The sequence below is a fragment of the Chionomys nivalis genome, chromosome 24 (assembly GCF_950005125.1).
Source record: "Chionomys nivalis chromosome 24, mChiNiv1.1, whole genome shotgun sequence".
In the NCBI taxonomy this organism is placed as follows: Eukaryota; Metazoa; Chordata; class Mammalia; order Rodentia; family Cricetidae; genus Chionomys; species Chionomys nivalis.
The window spans coordinates 2,530,699-2,549,635 of NC_080109.1; the positions used below are offsets into that span (position 1 = coordinate 2,530,699).

At 49.8% G+C, this 18,937-nt stretch overlaps 1 protein-coding gene across 1 annotated transcript in view; it reads left to right on the top strand.

The window, feature by feature from the left end:
* Fhdc1 (FH2 domain containing 1) overlaps nt 1-12,188 on the top strand; it is a 38,759-nt gene extending 26,571 nt beyond the window's left edge. The window contains exons 7-12 of the mRNA XM_057757271.1: nt 85-155; nt 246-353; nt 1,586-1,656; nt 3,648-3,765; nt 7,073-7,237; nt 9,773-12,188. Coding sequence (XP_057613254.1) covers nt 85-155; nt 246-353; nt 1,586-1,656; nt 3,648-3,765; nt 7,073-7,237; nt 9,773-11,845 — 2,606 coding nt within the window. The 3' untranslated portion in view covers nt 11,846-12,188. The remainder of the gene's footprint in view (nt 1-84; nt 156-245; nt 354-1,585; nt 1,657-3,647; nt 3,766-7,072; nt 7,238-9,772) is intronic.
* Nucleotides 12,189-18,937: the final 6,749 nt, after the last annotated feature.

Genomic DNA, 18,937 nt, shown 5'->3' on the forward strand with positions numbered 1-18,937 from the left:
AGGCACGCTGGAACTTGCATGTGGTAGCTGCCTTCTATGCATGGGATGGCTTTCTAAGGCGCAGTGGTGTGTTCCTTTTGACAGAGCTGATGTCATGTGAGGAGCTACATTCGATACTACACTTGGTGCTCCAGGCCGGGAATATCATGAATGCCGTAAGTAGAACCCAAAACAAGACGTGTGCCTGCTTTGGTTGTCTGTCTGAAGGCTCAACACATGTCTTTCTCTTGCCTTGTCTTCTTTAGGGAGGGTATGCTGGCAATGCTGTAGGATTTAAACTGTCTTCTTTACTCAAATTGGCGGACACAAGAGCAAACAAACCTGGGATGAATCTTCTGCATTTTGTCGCTCAGGTAAGTGGAGAGGGGGAGACCCCCTGTGCACACCAGTGGAGACAGTGTGGTTTTTCTGGGCAAGGGATGGTTTTCCCATTAGGAAAAGGACAGGCATATACAAAGAAGATTCTGTCTTTGGAAGCTTTGTGGATTCCCCAGTTCAAGCTATGGAGGGGACTGGACAAGGGAGGCAGTGAGGCTGAATGCAGAACGTAGGGAAGGATTCAAATGTCAGAGGTCACGGGAAGCAGGCCGAAGTGTGTGCGCAGTAACAGAATGGACCAGGACTTTTGTTTTAAGAAAATAAGACACGGTGAAGGCTGGGTTGGAGAAAAACAAGAACGAGGTCTGAGGAGACACCCTGGCCGTAGCTGTCTGGTGTAAGCTGGGAGGAATAACCACTACAGGGGTAGAGAGAAGGCTAGGTGTGGAAACCTTGATGGGAGATGAATCAGATTTGTGACCAGTCTCTTGGGAACTGTGCCTTAGAGTGCTGTCTGCTACTGTAAGATCTGGAGTCTGACTCTGCCTGTAGCTTCTTTTCTCTGGAGTCTGGGGACGGAGACCAGGGTCTTAGCATGCTGGGCAAGCAGTCTACCAAGACGGGTCTCCCCAGCCCAGCCTCTAGTCTTCAGTACTTGACTGAAAAGTCAGTATTCAAAGCACTGAAGCGAGAGACTGTTTAGTTACCCAGCCTGAAACACGGTCAGCTCTTCTGACAGCTGTGGGCCTTGGCTCTAGGTGCCTTGGGCCTGGCTCCTGTAGGAAGGAATCCTCTAACTGGTTCCTTCCCACTCGCCCCTCCCGAGTCAGCCTGCAAACAGCCGAAGAATCCAGATACCTCCTGGGCTTCTATGCCTCTCATTAAAGTTGGTTTGCAAACTGGTTTAACAGTCAGAGGCATCCCGTACCTTCATCAAGGAGCATGTTCACCAAGATGCCTGCCATTTAGGCAGGGTATATTGGGTTCTCTAGGAAACAATGGGCGCTAAGCTGTTGCTTCATTCCATTGAGTTTCAATGCACTTGAGTTGAATTTCACGTGGGGATCGTTTGTCTTGGGAAGGTTAAAGGTATCTGAACAGTGGAGGGCAGTTCTGGTAAATCTTAGGAAGAATGTCAAAGTCCATGTCTCGGGGAACTGCCCTGAATGTAGCAAGCTGAAAACTAAGTGTTGTTTCGAAGGCTCCCTGCAGCTCTAAGGGAATGAAGCTTCCCTCCTAGGAAGACTAAAATCTGTCTTTGTTCCAGGAAGCCCAGAAGCAGGATGCCATCCTTCTACACTTCTCTGAGAAGCTGCAGCATGTGCAGGAGACGTCAAGGTGAGCACAGAGAAAAAGGGCGGCTTGGCTTCCTTGCCCGCCTTCCCATGAAAATGGTGCAGTGCTCTCAGACTCCAGGCTGGACTCTGAAATGTTTTCTCTTGTTGAGATCTTTTCTCTTGTTCTTCCTTTCCTTGTGCTTGCTGCAAGTGTGTGTGCACCTTTGAAATGTGGGGCCTCTGTAAAACTAATGGTTATTTTTAGACTAAAAGAAACCATTTTAGTCTATTCTGAAGAACACCATTCTGTATAAGAAAAATAGGGATCCGAACTTCAAATCCATCCCACGACCAAGAGGTTGAGCGGGCACAGCTTATGACCTTGGGAGTTGGTTTAGATCAGACTTGTAGGGCCAACATCACTATTTCCCTGTGGACTTGAACATGGTACTTTTGTTTTCTATTGCATTCAAAGAGTTCGGAACCTCACCAAGGCCCGTGAAAGGACCTGAATCTAAATTAGCCACTCAGCTTTACAGAGAAAGTATCTACCAAGCATGAAGCCCTAATTACATTGCTCTAATTTGCTTCTAAACCTAAGATAGATGCGTGTTTCAATGCAACAACGATCTCTCTGTGTGTTATCATCTCCTTTCTCTTATTTAACTCCGGTAAACACTGCAGTTAATCGTACCTCAAGAAAAGAGTCTTAGTTTTTCACATCTGCTGCCATTGAGGCCTTAAATGGTCACCAGCAGAGAAGTACTCCATGCAGAGTTGGGAAGACATGCCCACAGTTGCCTCTGATTAGGTAACTCAGCTCGCCACTGCTTGTATCAACCAGATTAATATTATATACTTTTAAAAAATGAGCTCTTACTATGTTGCCCGGGTTGGCCTGGAATCCTTGGGCGGAAATGATCCTCCTGCCTCAGATTCTTGAGTATCTGGAATTACAGGCAGATGACACCATGGCTGACTATGTAATGTCCTTATTATTTGAGTGTCTATAGCCAGCCATAACAGCATGAACCATCTACACACAAGGAAATGAACCACAGCTCCTAGTGCTGTCATTAGACAGTATCTAATGTTACTGACATCCAGCCACTGATAATAGGCCTTCAGACAGGAGGATTACCAGTGCAAAGATTAAATGCTTCATAATTCGTGTTTACTGATCCCCAGATGATGCTCCAAGAAAAAACAGATATAAGATACAAATATTTTTAATTTCTAAAAGAAATTAATATTTAAATGTTTTGGCTATATTAATACTATAGAAATATTACATATATATGAAGGAAATTAGTGTTATGTTTCTGAGTTAGCATTTTTGACATCCTTTTCGTGGAGGAGCCTCTCCCATTCTCTAAAGTGGAGGGAGAATGACAAACACAAGGGAAGTAGAATTAGTCCTTAGGTTAAGACTCGTGTAACACCAAAGGCCAGCAGAAGTGGAAAACTTTTTGCACAACAACAACAACCCTAAAATTCATAATAGCAACACATTCATAATAGCAATGCATTCAAATGTTCAAAATTCCCCCGGATTTTGAGTTTCACCTGTACCCCTTCCGGGTGACAAAACCGTCTTGGTGATCTTGCTTTAATAGCCAGAACAAACACACAGCGATCAGCCCACCTGATTTGCAGCACAGTTGGCCATGTTTTAGTTCCCCGAGGTGGGATCTGGCTCCCTACCATGTCAGCCTCCTTTGCTTGGCTCCCTGTTAGTGAGAGTATCCCACCACAAGGAAAGCGGCTGCTCCGAGTCTCACTAAGGTTCAGTTTCCATGCTTGCTGCCCAGTGGTGCTGAGACCACCTGTGTGGAAAGCTCCCTCAGTCCTGCGGGCTGGGTTAGCTGGCAGCCTGCTCTCCTTAAGTCTTGTATGTTAATGGGTGTTTATTCACTCAGGATCTAAATACAGTAGATGTGATCCCAGCAGCTCCCCTGTCCCAGGCTTGGCCAATGCTGGGTCTTTTTTGGCACAGCCACACACCACACAGTGTCTTGGTGCCAGCTGCCCACTCTCCCCTTCTGTCTTCAGGTTATCTCTGGATGTCACTGAGGCGGAGCTACACTCGCTCTTTGTCAGGACAAAATCACTTCAGGAAAACATCCGGAGGGACCAGGAGCTGGCTCGGCAGATGGAAGACTTCCTCCAGGTCAGTCCCTCTCATGGCCCGGCAGGCCGGTCTGTGTGATTGGGGGTGGGGGCAGGGGCAGCAAGTGCTCGATCACGGTTTCCCTGCAAGTAAATACAAGGATCTTTCTGACCTCTCGTGGCAGAGGACAGCGGTGACCATCTCAGAATCTGCTTCTAAGAAGGGCTTCTGCCGGCATGGCGGCAGGCCAAGCCTCTCACCCTGGGGCTCTGCCTGGCAGCTGGAGGTTTGGCTCTGTGGCCGGCATGTTTTTGGGTAACTGGAGACAGTTCCACAGAACATTGACACTGGAGGGTTCTGGCTGACGCTCCTTCGTGTGTGTCTGTAGAGGAGAGAGACCGATTGTACCTGTTGTGATTTCCTCTGACGGCAGCAGGGCGCACACAGCCCATCAGCACCCAAACACATCAGCCCGCAGGGTGTGTCGGGAGCCACCCCAAATAACATCAACAAAAACCAGTAGAGTGGATCTGTTTGGGACAGCTCAGGGTGACTCACTAATCACATAGTCTGACGTACCTCTTTTATCGGCCTCATTTAAAAAACAAAGTGATACCTCCCGTCCTGGTCCTGTTGCATCTAGCCTCCTGTGAGACCCTTGAGCCATGCATGGCAGAGCTGCCATGGCAGAAGGCAAGGAGAGTGTGTGAGGCCATCCAAGTCTCCACTGGTTTGGAACCCAAGGCCTTGTGCCTGCTAGTCAGGCGCTGGGCCTGGAGTGGCATGCAGCAGCAATGCAGGGGCTGTCGCCATCTCTGAATACAGAGCCGTGATAAGCGTGGTCAGGGACCTAAAACAGAGCAGGGATCCTGGAATAAGAACTGTCACACATTGAAATTTAGATTCTGGTTGTTTCCTTCAGTCCAGTTCTTACTTTAAGTATTGCAATCTTATACTAAACCTTTTCGTCCTGAAGGTGCCGGGGATTGAACCTACGGCTTTGTACAAGCTAAGCACACACCCTCAACTGAGTTACCCCTCCACATGTATTATTGAAGTCTTCTATATAAAGACCCGGCTGCCTGCTACTTACCACTGGGCTGCTATTCAGAGGCAACCTTGTTTTAGTTCTTTAAACATTTTTTTGGTAGTGTTTGTTTTAACAGTGTGGAGAATCTTGTTCCTGCTGGACCAGGACAGGACCTTTAAGTGACAGCTCCAACCTTAGCATTGTTTATAACCTGTATAGACAGAAGGTGCCACACAGATGAGGCTTCTGGGAGGGGGCTTGACTCAGACCTCAGACACTAATCTAAAGACCACGCATCTTTTGCTTTGAGCAGCGCAGAGCTGTTTAAATCTTGTGGCTTTTCTCACTTGTTTGGCGATTGGGTTTGTTTGTGTGTGTGTGTGTGTGTGCATATGTGCAGGGATTGGAACCCAGGGCCTCACACACACTAGTTAAACCCTTCCAGCTCTCATGCAAGGCTTTTGAACAGAAAGATGCAGAAACACACCTTTTTTTGCAATTTTATGTCATCATTTTGACCCTACTTTGGGTGGGACATAAGGGCCTGGGGCTTCAACCCACAGCCGGCCAGCAAGTCAGTGCTGAAAGCGAAGGTTCACCCCACGGCTGCTGGGCTGTGGTCTCCTTGGTTGGCACAGCTCGTTCCGGCTTTGTGCAGAGTACTGTGGAATTTATGACGTCACACTCCGCTGTGGCTCTTTTCAGGCTGACGTTCAGAATGTTTGGTTGTCCCAGGTGCCGAGGGCAACTTGGGTCCTGTTAGGCTTTTCCGTCCTGGTATTCATTCATCCCCATGGCGTCTTCAGATAAGTCATAGGAAGTGCAGACTGATCAGGAGGCCCACTCTCCCACAGTGAGCTGTTCTTGCCTGAGTTTGTTGTTGTTGTTTTAGTTTTTTTGTTGTTGTTGTTGTTATTGTTTTGCCATGCAGAATGACAGACTAAGAGTTAGCTTTCTCCAGTGAAAAGAATGTATCCAGAAGGCTCTCACCCCCTTGGGCCACTGACTCAGATGGTTGCTGTCTCTGGTTTCACTCTGCTAAAGAGTTGTCCCCCACCACCCCTAGAATGTATCTGGGTTAAGCAAAGGCTTACTAAGAGGAAAGTGATCGGACCGGTGGGAGGTGCCACATCTGACAGGAATTTCCATTTCTGCTCTGTGGCTGGCTGAGTGTGCACAGACAGCAACTCCCCTCCTCCAAAGCGGGGAACCTGTTTCTTTCCCACACCTTAGGCCCAGTCCCTCACTCCACAAGAACTTGTTTGTGGTTAGATGTCCTTAAAATACAAACGTAAGAGTCCTTTGGTGAAATAACATGCTTCCTACTTTCCTTTTTCATCCAAGGCTAGTAAACAAGGCAACGATAACAGACTTCCACACAGAAACTCAATTATCCAGTCCCCTTTCTCTCGCCACCCTGTTACCTCATTATGGCGCAGATGCTGTCGCTATCCTGTACTAGGGAATTGTGCCTGTGACCCTTGGACATCACAAACCCTTTTCTAGATGGATCGGAAACATGCTGGGGACGTGCGACCCTCTATCATTGCCAGCACTGACTTTCTGGGCGGCTTCAACACGACTTGTCAAAGTAGCACTGCAATCTGTGGTGGCCTTGGAAACTGACACATCCCAGAGGAGTCAGGGAAAGTCGAACAGAAAAGTAGGGATTAGAATGGGACCTGACGATCAAAACTGGGGAGTTCTGATACACCCCAAACCTACTGCGCATGGGGCACAGCTGTCTCTGGTAGGATCCCAGGGTTCCATCCTGGTCAGTGGAGACAGTAACCCAATAGAGTTTGTTTGCATTTAAGTATAGATCTCCTCTCAGCCAGATAACACGGGCAGCTTGTCAGGACAAGCTAACTTCTGAGACCTTGGCCCAAAGAAGAGTCTGTTTTCAGAGGAGGAAAAACAAATACAGCAGAATTTCTTAATGACGGCAGGATGTTTTCCTTGTAGTGCTCTTAAAGGTGAGCTTTGGTCATGACGTTCTATGGGTTAAGGCTCTCATATTTACTTAAAGACAAGGGTCTTGCTATGTAACCCAGTGGGCTTTGAACTCCTAATCCCCCAGTCCCGGTCTCCCAGATGCTGGGGTTATAGGTGTGTCTGAGCACTCCTGGCTTCTTCAGTTCCTTTTGTGGCTTCTGGGCCTCGGGCAGGAGGTCACCTTGTTCTCTCAAGGTTTGCTTTGGGCAGACTCATTTTCCTTTTGGCTCTGAGTGGCCTCCGCAGCCTTCCCTTTGCAGAGACCTGAAATGGAACCCCGACAGCGCGTCCGCTCCAGCTGACCCTGTTTACTGCATGGGTCCCTGTTTGTTTTTCCTCCAGTTTGCTGTGGAAAAGTTGTCGGAGCTGGAACTCTGGAACCGGGAGCTGCAGGGTGAGGCTCACACCCTCATCGATTTTTTCTGTGAAGACAAAGAAACGATGAAACTGGATGAATGCTTCCAGATCTTCAGAGATTTCTGTACCAGGTTCAACAAAGCCGTTAAGGTATGGCTGTAGGCACTGCCCTGCTTCCGGTCCTTGGGATTTTCGTTTTTCTGCTTACCGACCCAGTCCTCTGCCCATGGCAGAACGAGGGTCATCGGTTCTTTGGTTTCAGGACCATCTGGCTTGGTGTCATGGCAGGTTCTTAGCAGGGATGAGGGGGAGGTGGCTCTGCTGTAGCATCAGGAGTCTGTCACGGTGGCCTTTGCTAATCATACAGCACACAGAATACCCGAGAAGCATGCTGCTAGCTCATGTTGGTGAGTCTCGGAAGTTTCCTGTGCACCTGACTGTTTTTCTCAGCCCCTCCCTAGGAGGAAGTGTCAGCCTCTAGGGAGGCTTGCGTCACCTAGAAGAGAGGCCTTCCTCTTGCCTATTTCCAGAGCCACATACTATTTTGGCATCGGCACCACGGGGACCATGCTGCCCTTAGTGAGCAAGACCTTGAAGGTCTCCCAGATTGAGGGGGCCTGCTGCCTTAACCATTCAGACACCGGTCTCTTAGTTGAATCAAAAAACCAGAAAACTTCTCAGGTTGAGTGATAAGTGAAACAGTTACCTGTTGATAAAAAAAATAAAAGTACCTGAAGATCCATTATCTCAGGTGACACTGAGGAACCAATGAGGCTGCCCCAGTTCACCTGCTGACCAGATTTTATTTATTACCTGCCTATTCATTTGATTATGGTATAGGATTCGACCCGAGGCTCTCACTATTGCTGTTTGAATGCAGACTTATCCATACATGGATTTATTGGAGGAACTGTTCACATTTCTTCCAAGTCCAGAATTCCTTCAGGTTCCTTATCCACTCCCTTCTCCATCTAGCTGAGACCAGGGAGCTGTGCCTGCAGCCACATTAACACACTGCTTTCCAAGCAGTGAGCTCAGCTGTGGGAGGCCATGGGGCTTGGCTGAAACCAAACTGACCACCTCTGAGGCTCTCTCCATCTGGATGCTGCCAGCATGTGAGAGGACACTGTGGGATGCTCTCAGCCTAGTTGTCATGAGAGTTAGGGCCTGGGCCACCCCCACTATGTGAAGGCTTAAAATGAGAAGGCCGGGAAGCTTGGGGACCCGAGGGAAGCTGTGGCCAGAGCTGAAGAAGGAGCCAAGACTCCCCAGGCAGCTCTCCACAGGAACTTGGAAAGGAAAACCCACTGGAAGAGGAAACGTATTGTCAAATAAAAACTGCTCACAATAACAGAGTTGAGGTGTCCGCATAACTGCATGATTGCATGGGCCTTGGGACCCAAAAGAAACTCGTGAATTGTAACACAAATACAGCCGTCTCTGTATAGCCACGCCTGCAGATTCAGCCAACCACAAATTGAAAGTAGTCTTTAAAAATTCTATCTGTGCTAAATGCTAGAGACTTTTTTTTGCCATGCCATAAACAATACATATGTAACTCTTATACCGGGTCAGCTATAAGTAATTTAGAGTTGATTTAAGGTGTATATGAGGTTATACATATCCTTTGTGCAAATTTTGTCCCATTTTGCATAAGGAACTTGAACATCCTCACATTTGTTTTGTTTTTTTTTTTTTTTTCATAAATTTTTTTTTTCTTTTTTTTTCAAGACAGGGTTTCTCTGTGGCTTTGGAGCCTGTCCTGGAACTAGCTCTGTAGACCAGGCTGGTCTCGAACTCACAGAGATCCGCCTGCCTCTGCCTCCCGAGTGCTGGGATTAAAGGCGTGCGCCACCATCGCCCGGCTCATCCTCACATTTGTATTCAAGGGGGAACCAGGAGTAAATCCCCTGGTCAGAGCAGCAGCCTACGAGGCCACACAGAGGTGACAGACACTTTGGTGTCTCTGTTTGGGTTCTGTGTCATTGTGGAAGAGCCATTGCTTTCCAACAGGATAAATGGTGAAGGATTTGTAAAGCACACCTGTTTATCTTGTCTGATTGTGGGAATGGGCCTGGGCACAAGGGACAGAACCATCACTCTTGCTTTAAGCTGTGGTTGGCAGAGCCACCAGGGCATTTTAGATATCTGTACCTTTATTTTGGTCCAGGGAGCACCCCAAGAACATGGTGAAAGCCGCCTCTCAATGTCTTTGGCATATGTTTATATACTCGAATCAATGGTAAATAGAATGTCCTGCTGATGAGTCTGTGTGCATTGACTCATAGAGGAGTATGGATAGAGCCACACAACTGGGTTGTGTAATTTTGTGTGTACCCTTTTAGCATCTCTCTACAATTGCCTAGGTGACTTTGCTGGAATTGAGACCATGTGCATATATGCAATCATAGCCCATACTAGAAGCTGGACATTGGGCCGAGGGATCAAATAAGAACTGTAGACAGGTTGTTGGAGCCGAGTCTACCATGCCCCTTTGTCAGATCCTTAAGTTGCTTTGGGAAGTGTTCCTGCCATGAATACACACAAGTGCAGAAGGCAGAGTCTGTGTGGGGCGGGACCCAGGGTTGTTGGTGAAAGCACCTCTCGTCAAATCTCAATATGAGTCGGCCTCGTGTCGCACACTGGCTCTCTGTGTCTCATGCTGGCTCCTCTTCACTCCACCAGGACAACCATGACCGGGAAGAACATGAGCGGAAACAGTTACAGAGGCTGAAGGAGCTGGAGCAGAAGCGACATTCCTGGACGACTGGGGAGCTCGGGGGCTTTGGCAGGAGCAGCAGTGAGAACGATGTGGAGACGCTAGCTAAGAAGGGCACAGAAGAGCTGCCGTCCTTTCTGAAGCCCAGGCCCACCAGCCCCTCCTACCGGCCCCCCAACACCCGCCGCTCTCGCCTCTCCCTGGGCATCTCTGCTGACCGCGAGCTCTTGACCTTCTTGGAGAGTGCCACTGGCAGTCCTGAAGACCCCAACAAATTCAACAGCTTACCCCGGAGCAGTCCCAGACAGGCCCGAGCCACCATCGCCTGGATGGAACCCGGTGAACAGCAGAACCATGACCCTAACATTGCACATGAACCTCATGCCTCAAAGAAGCAGGAGAAAACCCCACGCTTGGCTTGGCAAAGTCAGCTTCCAACACCCCGGCTGGAGGAGCCAGCAGCCCCTTTCCCATCGACTGGACGGGGCAGGACGAGTATCCTCCGGAAAAGGAACAGTGAACCTGTGGGCTTGGGTCCCACAAAAACTCCTCCTCTCTTACCATTGGATCTGGGCATTAGGGAACATGAATTGGTCACGGGGTTGGCGCAGTTTGACCTCCAGAGTCCCAAGGGCCTGGAGGAAGCATCCCAACCGACTCTAAAGGACTTTTGTCCCACAGAGCTGCTGTCTCCGGGGGATCGGAGCTCACAGTCCCTTGAAGCTGGTGGTGACAGCCTCACACCCAAGGACACAGGTCCCCAGGAGGGTCTCAGCCCAGCTGGGGAGGATGACGGGGCTGTCTCTGATGAACCCAGCAGTGAGGCTCTTGTGTCTGTGGTTGTCACTGACACCGAAGGTAAGGATCCCGGGCCTCCGCTCTATGTCTCGGATACCACAGACTGCTCACTGACTCTGGACTGCTCAGAGGGAGCCGACTCCAGACCAGCAGAAGAGCAGGGGGAAGAGAGAGAAGAGGCTGGCTCAGTGTCCTCTGGGGCTGGAGAGGCAGGCAGCAGCCAGATCTTCTCCAACCCTGCTTCCAGTCCCCCTGGGGAGGTACCTGCTCCAGACTCCAGTAAGAGTGAGCCCAGCTGCCAGGGTGGCCTTCCGAAGGACAGACCCAGCAAAGGAAAGGATATCACGGCACTAAAGAGAAATTCCCTCAAAGAGCCATCCCCAGGGGCCTCAAAGCCAATCAGCGCCCGGCGCAGCCAGGGAGCGGCACCCAAGCCCGTGAGAACCTTGAACTCCTCTGAGAATGAGCACATGCGCAAAGTGGTGCCCATCTCCAAGTCCAGCAGGGGAGCAGGGCCCTGGAAGCGTCCGGAGCCGACATCCAGGGCTTCCCCTCGGGAGACACCCAGCAGCACAGACACACTGCTATCACGAAGGAGCTCAGTACGGGGGACCTCTGACACTTCACCCAGGAGGCCCCACGTGAGTGGGCCTGGAGCAGAGGAGCCCAGGTTGCCCCGCTCGAGTGGCAGTATGACTGGGCGGCCAGGGAAGGAGGCCTTGGGACAGCCCAGGGCCTCGTTCAGGAAGCCCAGCGCCAAGCCCCTCAGAAACATCCCCAGACAGAAACCCGAAGAAAACAAGGTCAACAGCCCCAACTCACAAGACTCTGAAAGCCCCAAGGAAGAGTCCAAAGCGCCTCAGGCTCCAGGTGTCTCTAGAGCCCTTCCTCCCGTCCCAAGCGTCCCAAGCTTTGCTCGAAATACCGTGGCCTCCTCATCCCGGTGCATGCGACCGGATGCTCCACCTGCATCCAGAGCCACCGGCATTACCAGGACAGTTTCCCAGCGGCAGCTTAGGGTCAAAGGTGGCCCCGAGGATTCTGCCTCCAAGGACAGTGGTACTTTGAAGAGGGCCAGCAGTGCCAGGACCTCCAAGAAGTGTCCTGAATCTTCTGGGGGTTCAAGTGCCAATGCAGAAACCCCACTGAAGGGCAGAGGGACAGGAGAAAGATCCTCTCTCAGACTGAAGGACTCAGGGCGGGCCACCCTAGGGAGGATCCTCCGTCCCCTGCAGAAGTGATGGGGCCTGTCTACATCTCTGCCTTATGGGATTTTACCTGCCAGGACTGGCTGCTGGGGTGAGGACATCAGAGGCCAGTCTTTAATGTCTTGTTACACACCAAGCGACTCACAGGTCACGTCACGAAAGGTACATGGAGATCTGTAGCCTGCTGTGCAGACTTCTACAAAATCGAGGCTGAGAGTATTCTATTCTGCAGAGTGCTTTCCCAGACCCCAGCACCTCCTTTCGTTCATACTCAGGACCCTAACCCTAACTCCTACCCTGAGACAAAGATCCAGTGATAATCTGGACATGTAAGAGGACAATTCTTATGTAACAAGTAAAAAAAAATTCTGGCCAGTTTTTATATATCAAAGACTTATTTTTTAATATTATAAAAATAAAATGATGTTTTAGTTGGTTCCTTTTTCAGAGTGAAATGCCTCCCTGGGGAGGGGGTATTATCCTTACCATGAAGATGTTTGTACCTTCTTACACCCATCCCCCGGCCTCTGGGCTCCATCTGTGCATGTGTGCATGCATACATGGACACACCCATTCCTAGCTCACAGTGGCCTCTCAGAAGCTCTTGGGTGTTTGTAGGATTGGGTCTGTCTTCTCAGGGACTTTATGACTTGCTTGGGTTCTCCTCAAATGACTCTGGGTGAAGTTTTTATGTGAGTAGGATGTTGGACTAGTGTGGGTAGAATTCTGAGGCTACCATGAGTTCAGGAGACCCCCAGGGTGCAAGACTCATGGGGGAGCCCATGACTATAGTCCACCCTGAAGATGGGGGTCAGCTGTATAAGGTGCAGGGTTTTCCACAATGTGTGTCGTGTTTTAGTGGGAAGACAGAGGATCTGCTCAACTGAGTGTGTCTTTCCTGTTCACCTTCTCATTTGTGCAACTGAGTGATGGTCACTCTTCTTCTGTCATTCTGGGTGGAGAAAGAAATGACCCTTTCTGTGGGCCAAGCTTCCTTCTCTCCTGAAACCTTAGTTTCTCTCCCCCTCCCCCTATTATTTTATTTTATTTTGCTTTTTCAGACTGGGTCTCACCGTGTAGTCTAGGCTAGTCTCTATGTAGTCTAGGAAATCCTCCTGCCTCAGCCTCCTGAGTGCTGGGTCAGTGGGTTCAAAGCACCATACCCAGCTCCCAGGATAGCTTCCTGGTGGCAGCTTCTCTTCTATGGTACAGTGCTTTTTAAGTTCTAAGAAAAGCCAAACCAAGGTTGGTTTGTTTATTTGAAACGAACTCCCCCCCCCCAAGAAAACCTGATTTCAGAAATTTTAACATCAGGAAAATGTATACCAGAGATCAGGAATCCTGTAAGCATGAGCTTGGCTATTGCCCAATGGTCCTTTCATTATGTTTTTGTCTTTAAATTTTTATTTTATGTGTATTTTATGTGCATTGGTGTTTTGCCTGCATGCATGTCTGTATGAGGATGTCAGATTCCCTAGAACTAGAGTCACAGACAGGTGTGAACCACCATGTGGGTGCTGGGAATTGAAGCCGGGTTCTCTGGAAGAGCAGCCAGTGCTCTTAACTGTTAATTCATCTCCTCGGCCTCAGTGCCCCTCCACACACACTTTAAGTTTTATTTTTACACTATATCTTCGTTAAGCCTGGGAAATAGAAAGCATACTTGAAACTCTTGATTTTCTAAGCCCCACCCTCTTGTCTTAGAGAAACCTCTCTGGATCAGACACTGACAGGTGGGGACTGGCTGTGCAGCGACTGCGGATGGATCTATGGTCTCCCTTTGGAGAGTCATTGCCATTCCTCTTTTGGCTGGAAACCGAGTTGCTGCACCTGAGCTGAGGTAGTGAACAGTGGCAGAAGCAAGGTTCCAGTCACCATCACTTGGAAAGGATGGAAAGAAAGAAAGAAAGAAAGAAAGAAAGAAAGAAAGAAAGAAAGAAAGAAAGAAAGAAAGAAAGAAAAAGAAAGAAAGAAAGGAAGGAAGGAAGGAAGGAAGGAAGGAAGAAAAGAAAGAAAGAAAAGAAAGAGAGAAAGAAGAGGGAGAGAAAGAGAGGAAGAAATAAAGAAAATAGAAGGAAGGAAGGAAGGAAGGAAGGAAGGAAGGAAGGAAGGAAGGAAGGAAGGAAGGAAGGAAGGAAGGAAGGAAGGAAGGAAGGAAAACAGCCCCGAGGAGGTATGTCTGGGCTGCCAGGATAAGCCTGAAAAAGAGATTCTCAGCCTTTGGGTCACTACCCCACAGGGTCATATATCAGATAGTTACATTACAATTAATAACAGTAACAAAATTACAGTTATGAAGTGGCACTGAGGATAATTTTATGGTTGGGGTCACTACAACAGGAAGAACTGTATTAAAGGGTCACAGCATTGGGAAGGTTGAGGACCACTGCACTAGGACCAGGTAGATAAATTGTCTCAAACGTAACACCTGTGAGTGGGTGGGAATTGGAAGTCATATGCTTCTGGATCTGTGGACAGTGGACGAGGAGAGCCTGAGCCTTGCTGCACCCCAACACCGTGTTGCAAGCATCTCCTCTTCTTAAGGGTCTGCCTCCCGGTCCACAGGCGTGAGACACGGCCTCCATGCTGGTCTCAGTGACCTATCATCTTAGTGGTCCTGGACTGGTGTCTGCCCCTGGAGCAGCTTCTAGTATCCTGAGCAGAGGCTGGGGCTCAGAGAAGGGCTGCTCCAGAGAAGCCTGCCAAAATGGTGCTGTCAGTCGGCAATGGCTGGGTGCCTTGAGACAGTGTGGTGTCCCCAGCTCTGTGCACACCTGTGTTTCTGTACAGCATGTTTGGAAGAACAATCCACGCAGCGGGAAAATGTGAATACGTTTCTACACTTGTTTGCTGAGGATGAACTGAATGTATTTAGGAGGTTCGTTTCTATGTGTTTTACGGAAGAGGTAGTTTAATAAAGTGGTTTATAGGAGTTGTGTGTTGATCTCAGCTGCCTTTGTAGATGTGTCTAAGCTATCCTGCCAGGAGGGTGTTTAATTTTCATCCCAGAAGAGGCGAGAAAGAAGGTGCAGAAAGAAGGGGGCTGGATATGGCAGTCTTGACCTCTAAAAGTTCAGGAGTCAGAATAAGGCTCAATGGTGTGTCATGTATGGCTCCATACCACGCACACAGAGCTGAGACCTTGGGGGTAGGCTTTGCTGCAGTCCTAGAGGGATCCAGGCACAGTGTCAGCCCACAAGCCATCCCTGAAACGCTTGTGGTTTCTTGGGGCTTTCATTCTCGGCAGAGCCAAGCTTTGTGTGCTCACCATGGGGCTGGCAAGTCCAGATCTGTCCCTATGTGTCCTCTTGGAATTGGGACACCCGTTGGGAAATCACAGCTCCTTTCTGTGTCTGGCTCAGGAATGAGCGAAGGGAGGGAGGGAGGTGTTGAATTTGAAACACGCTGTGGGTGCATATTTGGAAAAGAAAGGAGCATTGTGGGTAGGCGGCACCTCATACCTCAGGTTTCCGTCACACTCCAGTCTTAGCTGCTCTGCCAGAGAGCAAGCTGGAGAAATGTCTCCGGGTATCAGCATCTGATTCTGCACATCCACGTGTTCAGGTGAGAGGCCTGGGACACTTCCGTGGAAGTCAGTGCCCTTCTGCAGCGCACAAATTTGTGAACATCTCCTTCCAAGCGTGCAGTGTCCTTCCTCACGCCCGGTCCTCCGGCAGGGGTTCCAATTTGTAAATTTAGAAAATTTGCCATGAAACTTCATTCTTAGTTTTTCATTATACTTTTAGTTATAGTCGATTCCTGTTTAAAACAGTAGGATTGGTTTTTTTGTTTGTTTGTTTTTTTGGCTTTTTTGGTAAGTATGTACAAATATAAATATAAACTTGAGTAATGGACATTGCATCATTTGGCAAATGCTTCTTACAGTGATTTGGACTGTGAGTATAGTGGTCTAGAGTCACCATACTTACTGTCCACAGGGAAGGATGTGTAGCTCAGATTGACTACAAGGTATGACTGAACACCTAACCCCAAGCTACTGGGCTTGGTCACCCCACATGTCTTCTGGTTGGCATACGCCATGCCTCACTGGCCCACCTAGTGAGGACAAGAGTTAGTCAACAGTGGTGGTTTTTTGGTGGGAAAACTGACTGTACCCAGAGAGCATCGTGGTCTTCATAGGCAGTCTGTTCATGCCCAGACCCATGTCTGTACTGTCAAGGAATCTGGCCTCGTGGCCACCAGCCGGTGGGGTGAAGGTACTAGACTTTCCAATGAGGAAATCTGCTTGAAGCCCCCATTGCTGGATTCTTGTGGGGATTCCCGGAATCTAATCCCAGACTTTGCCCCTGGCTGCCTCAGGCACCTCCGAGGGCCAGATCATGCAGACAGTATCTAACCTGGGAACAGAGGGTATTCTCCAAGTTTATCTGGGTTTGATTTGGGGAATTAGGGATGCACTTTCCCTCAGTAATTATGTCTCACCCCAGAAACAGTTTTCCAGGTTCAGTATAGTCTGAATGCTTCTGTCCCCACTAAAGCCAAGGTGGCGTATTAGGAGCCAGGGTCTCCGGAAGTGCTTTGTGTGAGGGTGTCAACACGGTTTGTGTAGTTATTTTTGTGGTTGTTATTGCTGTTTGTTTTTTGAGACAGGATTTCTCTGTGTAGCAGCTCTGGCTGTCCTGGAACTAGCTCTTATAGACCAGACTGGCCTCGAACTCACAGAGATCCGCCTGCCTCTGCCTCCAGAGTGCTGGGATTAAAGGTGTGCGCCACCACTGCCTGGCTCGGTTAGTGTACTTACACTGGAACTTTTCTCCATGTGAGGAGCCAGTGCCCTGGTGAGCAAGCGCCATTGTGCACGGGAAGTAGGTTCCTGATCTTGGTCTTTGCAGCCTCTAGAACCACGAGAAGTAAATTTCCTTTCCTTATATTTTTTGGCGTGTGCTATTTTGTTATAGCAACCTGCATGGACTATGATACCATCTCTAGGAGGGCTGTGGCTATGACACCACCATAAAAGAGAACCCCACTTAGAGCAGCGTTTTCTGGGGCAAAGTACACGGGTGTCAGGAGTGTCCCCTGTTTCCGAATAGCAAGTAGAGGCTAAGACACTGTGGCCTAAGGGAACAAGTAACCAGTGAGTTAACTTCCCCCATTCAAAATCAGCCCCTCCGGGCAAAGGCAAGGGCAGACAGAAGTGCAGCTGTCTCCCAGGCCAGCCCCAGGAAACACGGACCACGGACCATTTCTCCATCTGTGACTTCCTCTTGCCTGTGCTTGATGAGACACACACTGGTCCCCCGATAAGGAAATTGCCGCCTGTTTTCCATTTTCCAGAAAGAAGGCTAGATTTAGCTGTGTGCTCCCTGGACACCCTCAAGAAGGTGACAAACATGATGGGAAAATAGCCAGAGCTGTCCACTGGTCACTAGGCAAGTGGGCGGCCTGGGTGACAGACAGGATGTTCCATGCAGACGGTGAGCTCTCCTTGGAGCCTTTCAAACCAATGGCATCTGGGCACCCAGCAGTTGTGTGGAAGCCTCCTTGAGAAACAGACATTAAGGGTCAGTGATTCCTGGACCGACTGAGTCAGGACCTTCCCGAAGAGTTCCCCGTTTTGACTTTTAAGCAACTTCCTAGTGGCTCCCTACTCATCCTCCCACTGAGGCAGGCAGAAGGCTCACCGTCTCTCCGCTTTGGTCTGAATGATCTGGGGGCCTCACCTCCAAAAGGAGGAGGTGAGCGGATCAGCTGGTCCCTTGGAAAACCTGTCTGGACACTGCCAGTGCCTCACTGCCCAAGCAAACTGTGTGTGCGCCTTTGAATCTGTAGTTTTCAGTCAGGCAGGGTTAGAGCTTCCGTGAGGACAATTCCAGGGAGCCCAGGAAGGGACGCTTTGCTCCAGCTGGCAGTGGTGCCTTTAAAAAAATAGGAGCTTTCTGCACGGGAAGCAGCACTGCTCACACACGCTGAACCTGGCCAAGCATCGCCTGGGTGCCCACAGTAAGACTGTCTTTATTGCCTGGCTTCCCATCCCGAGCCCTTGTGAGGACCACTTCAACTGGATTCTATGGGAGTTTGGCTTCCAGCTGGGGTTTCTCCCTCTTGGGGCATCCCTGGGGATGCTGAACTCACTACACAGGACAAGGGTGGGCACAGCTTTCCCGGGTGCTGACTTTGCATCCTGGGTAGGCATCGTGTGTTCTCTGCAGCCAGTCAGTGTGTGAGAAGGTGGACATGGAGGCAGCCCTCGGCCCTAAACAGAAGCACAGACCCGCCTCGTCCCAAATCTGTCACAGGAGGTATCTCACCTGGCATCACCCCCGCCCCCACTGTAAGTGGCATCCTGCTGGTCTGAGAAGGCTGCCCACAGGCAGACAGTCTTCCCACTTTCGGGGACAGTGATCGATCGTATGGGGGTCGCCCTAGAGACACACGCTTGAGCACTTTGGAGGAAAACGATGGGGCTGCTTTGGAAACTGCTCCAGCAAGAAGAACAGTACCTCCATTCAGCTGTGGCTCGCCCGTCAGGGCTATCTCCTTGTTTCCCAAGGCCTAAGTCTTCCCCAGCAGCTGATTCATCTCCGGGGAGGAGAGGAAGGCAGTGGGCTGCCTGCAGGGCAGGCTTCTTCACTCCGCTGAGAGACAGACAGCTGAGCCGCCTTCCTGCCCCCACAGGACCTCCCACTCCAGAGTTCGAGATCGGCTGGAATACAATAGAAGTTGGAGTTGCTAGGCAGGCAACTGGCTATCAGGCCTGATTGCTCATAGCACTTTCCCAAGCCCCTGCTTTTCTCACATTGAACTCTGGCTACTGCATGCTCCCCCAAAGTGTACGGCTTTGCAGATACTCATCAACACGTGCCCTGTCCCAGCCACTGAGTGAGAAATTCCACTTGTCCACAGAGGAATTCTGTGAGCCATGTGGCCACCAAAGCACTTCTTTGGGCCACCTTCACGCAGCCATAGTACCAGAGTAAGGCCAGCCAGTCTGTCTGGGGGCACTGTCTTCTGCCTGGGGACACAGCTTCCTGGAAGGACACTCATGAGGTTGGGCGGGACAGAGAATGACAGTCAAGTCCTGACCATTGTGCCTGAGGATACACAGCTGAGGCCACGGAGATCATTTAAACTGAAGAGCTAGAAGAGCCGGGTGGTAGAATC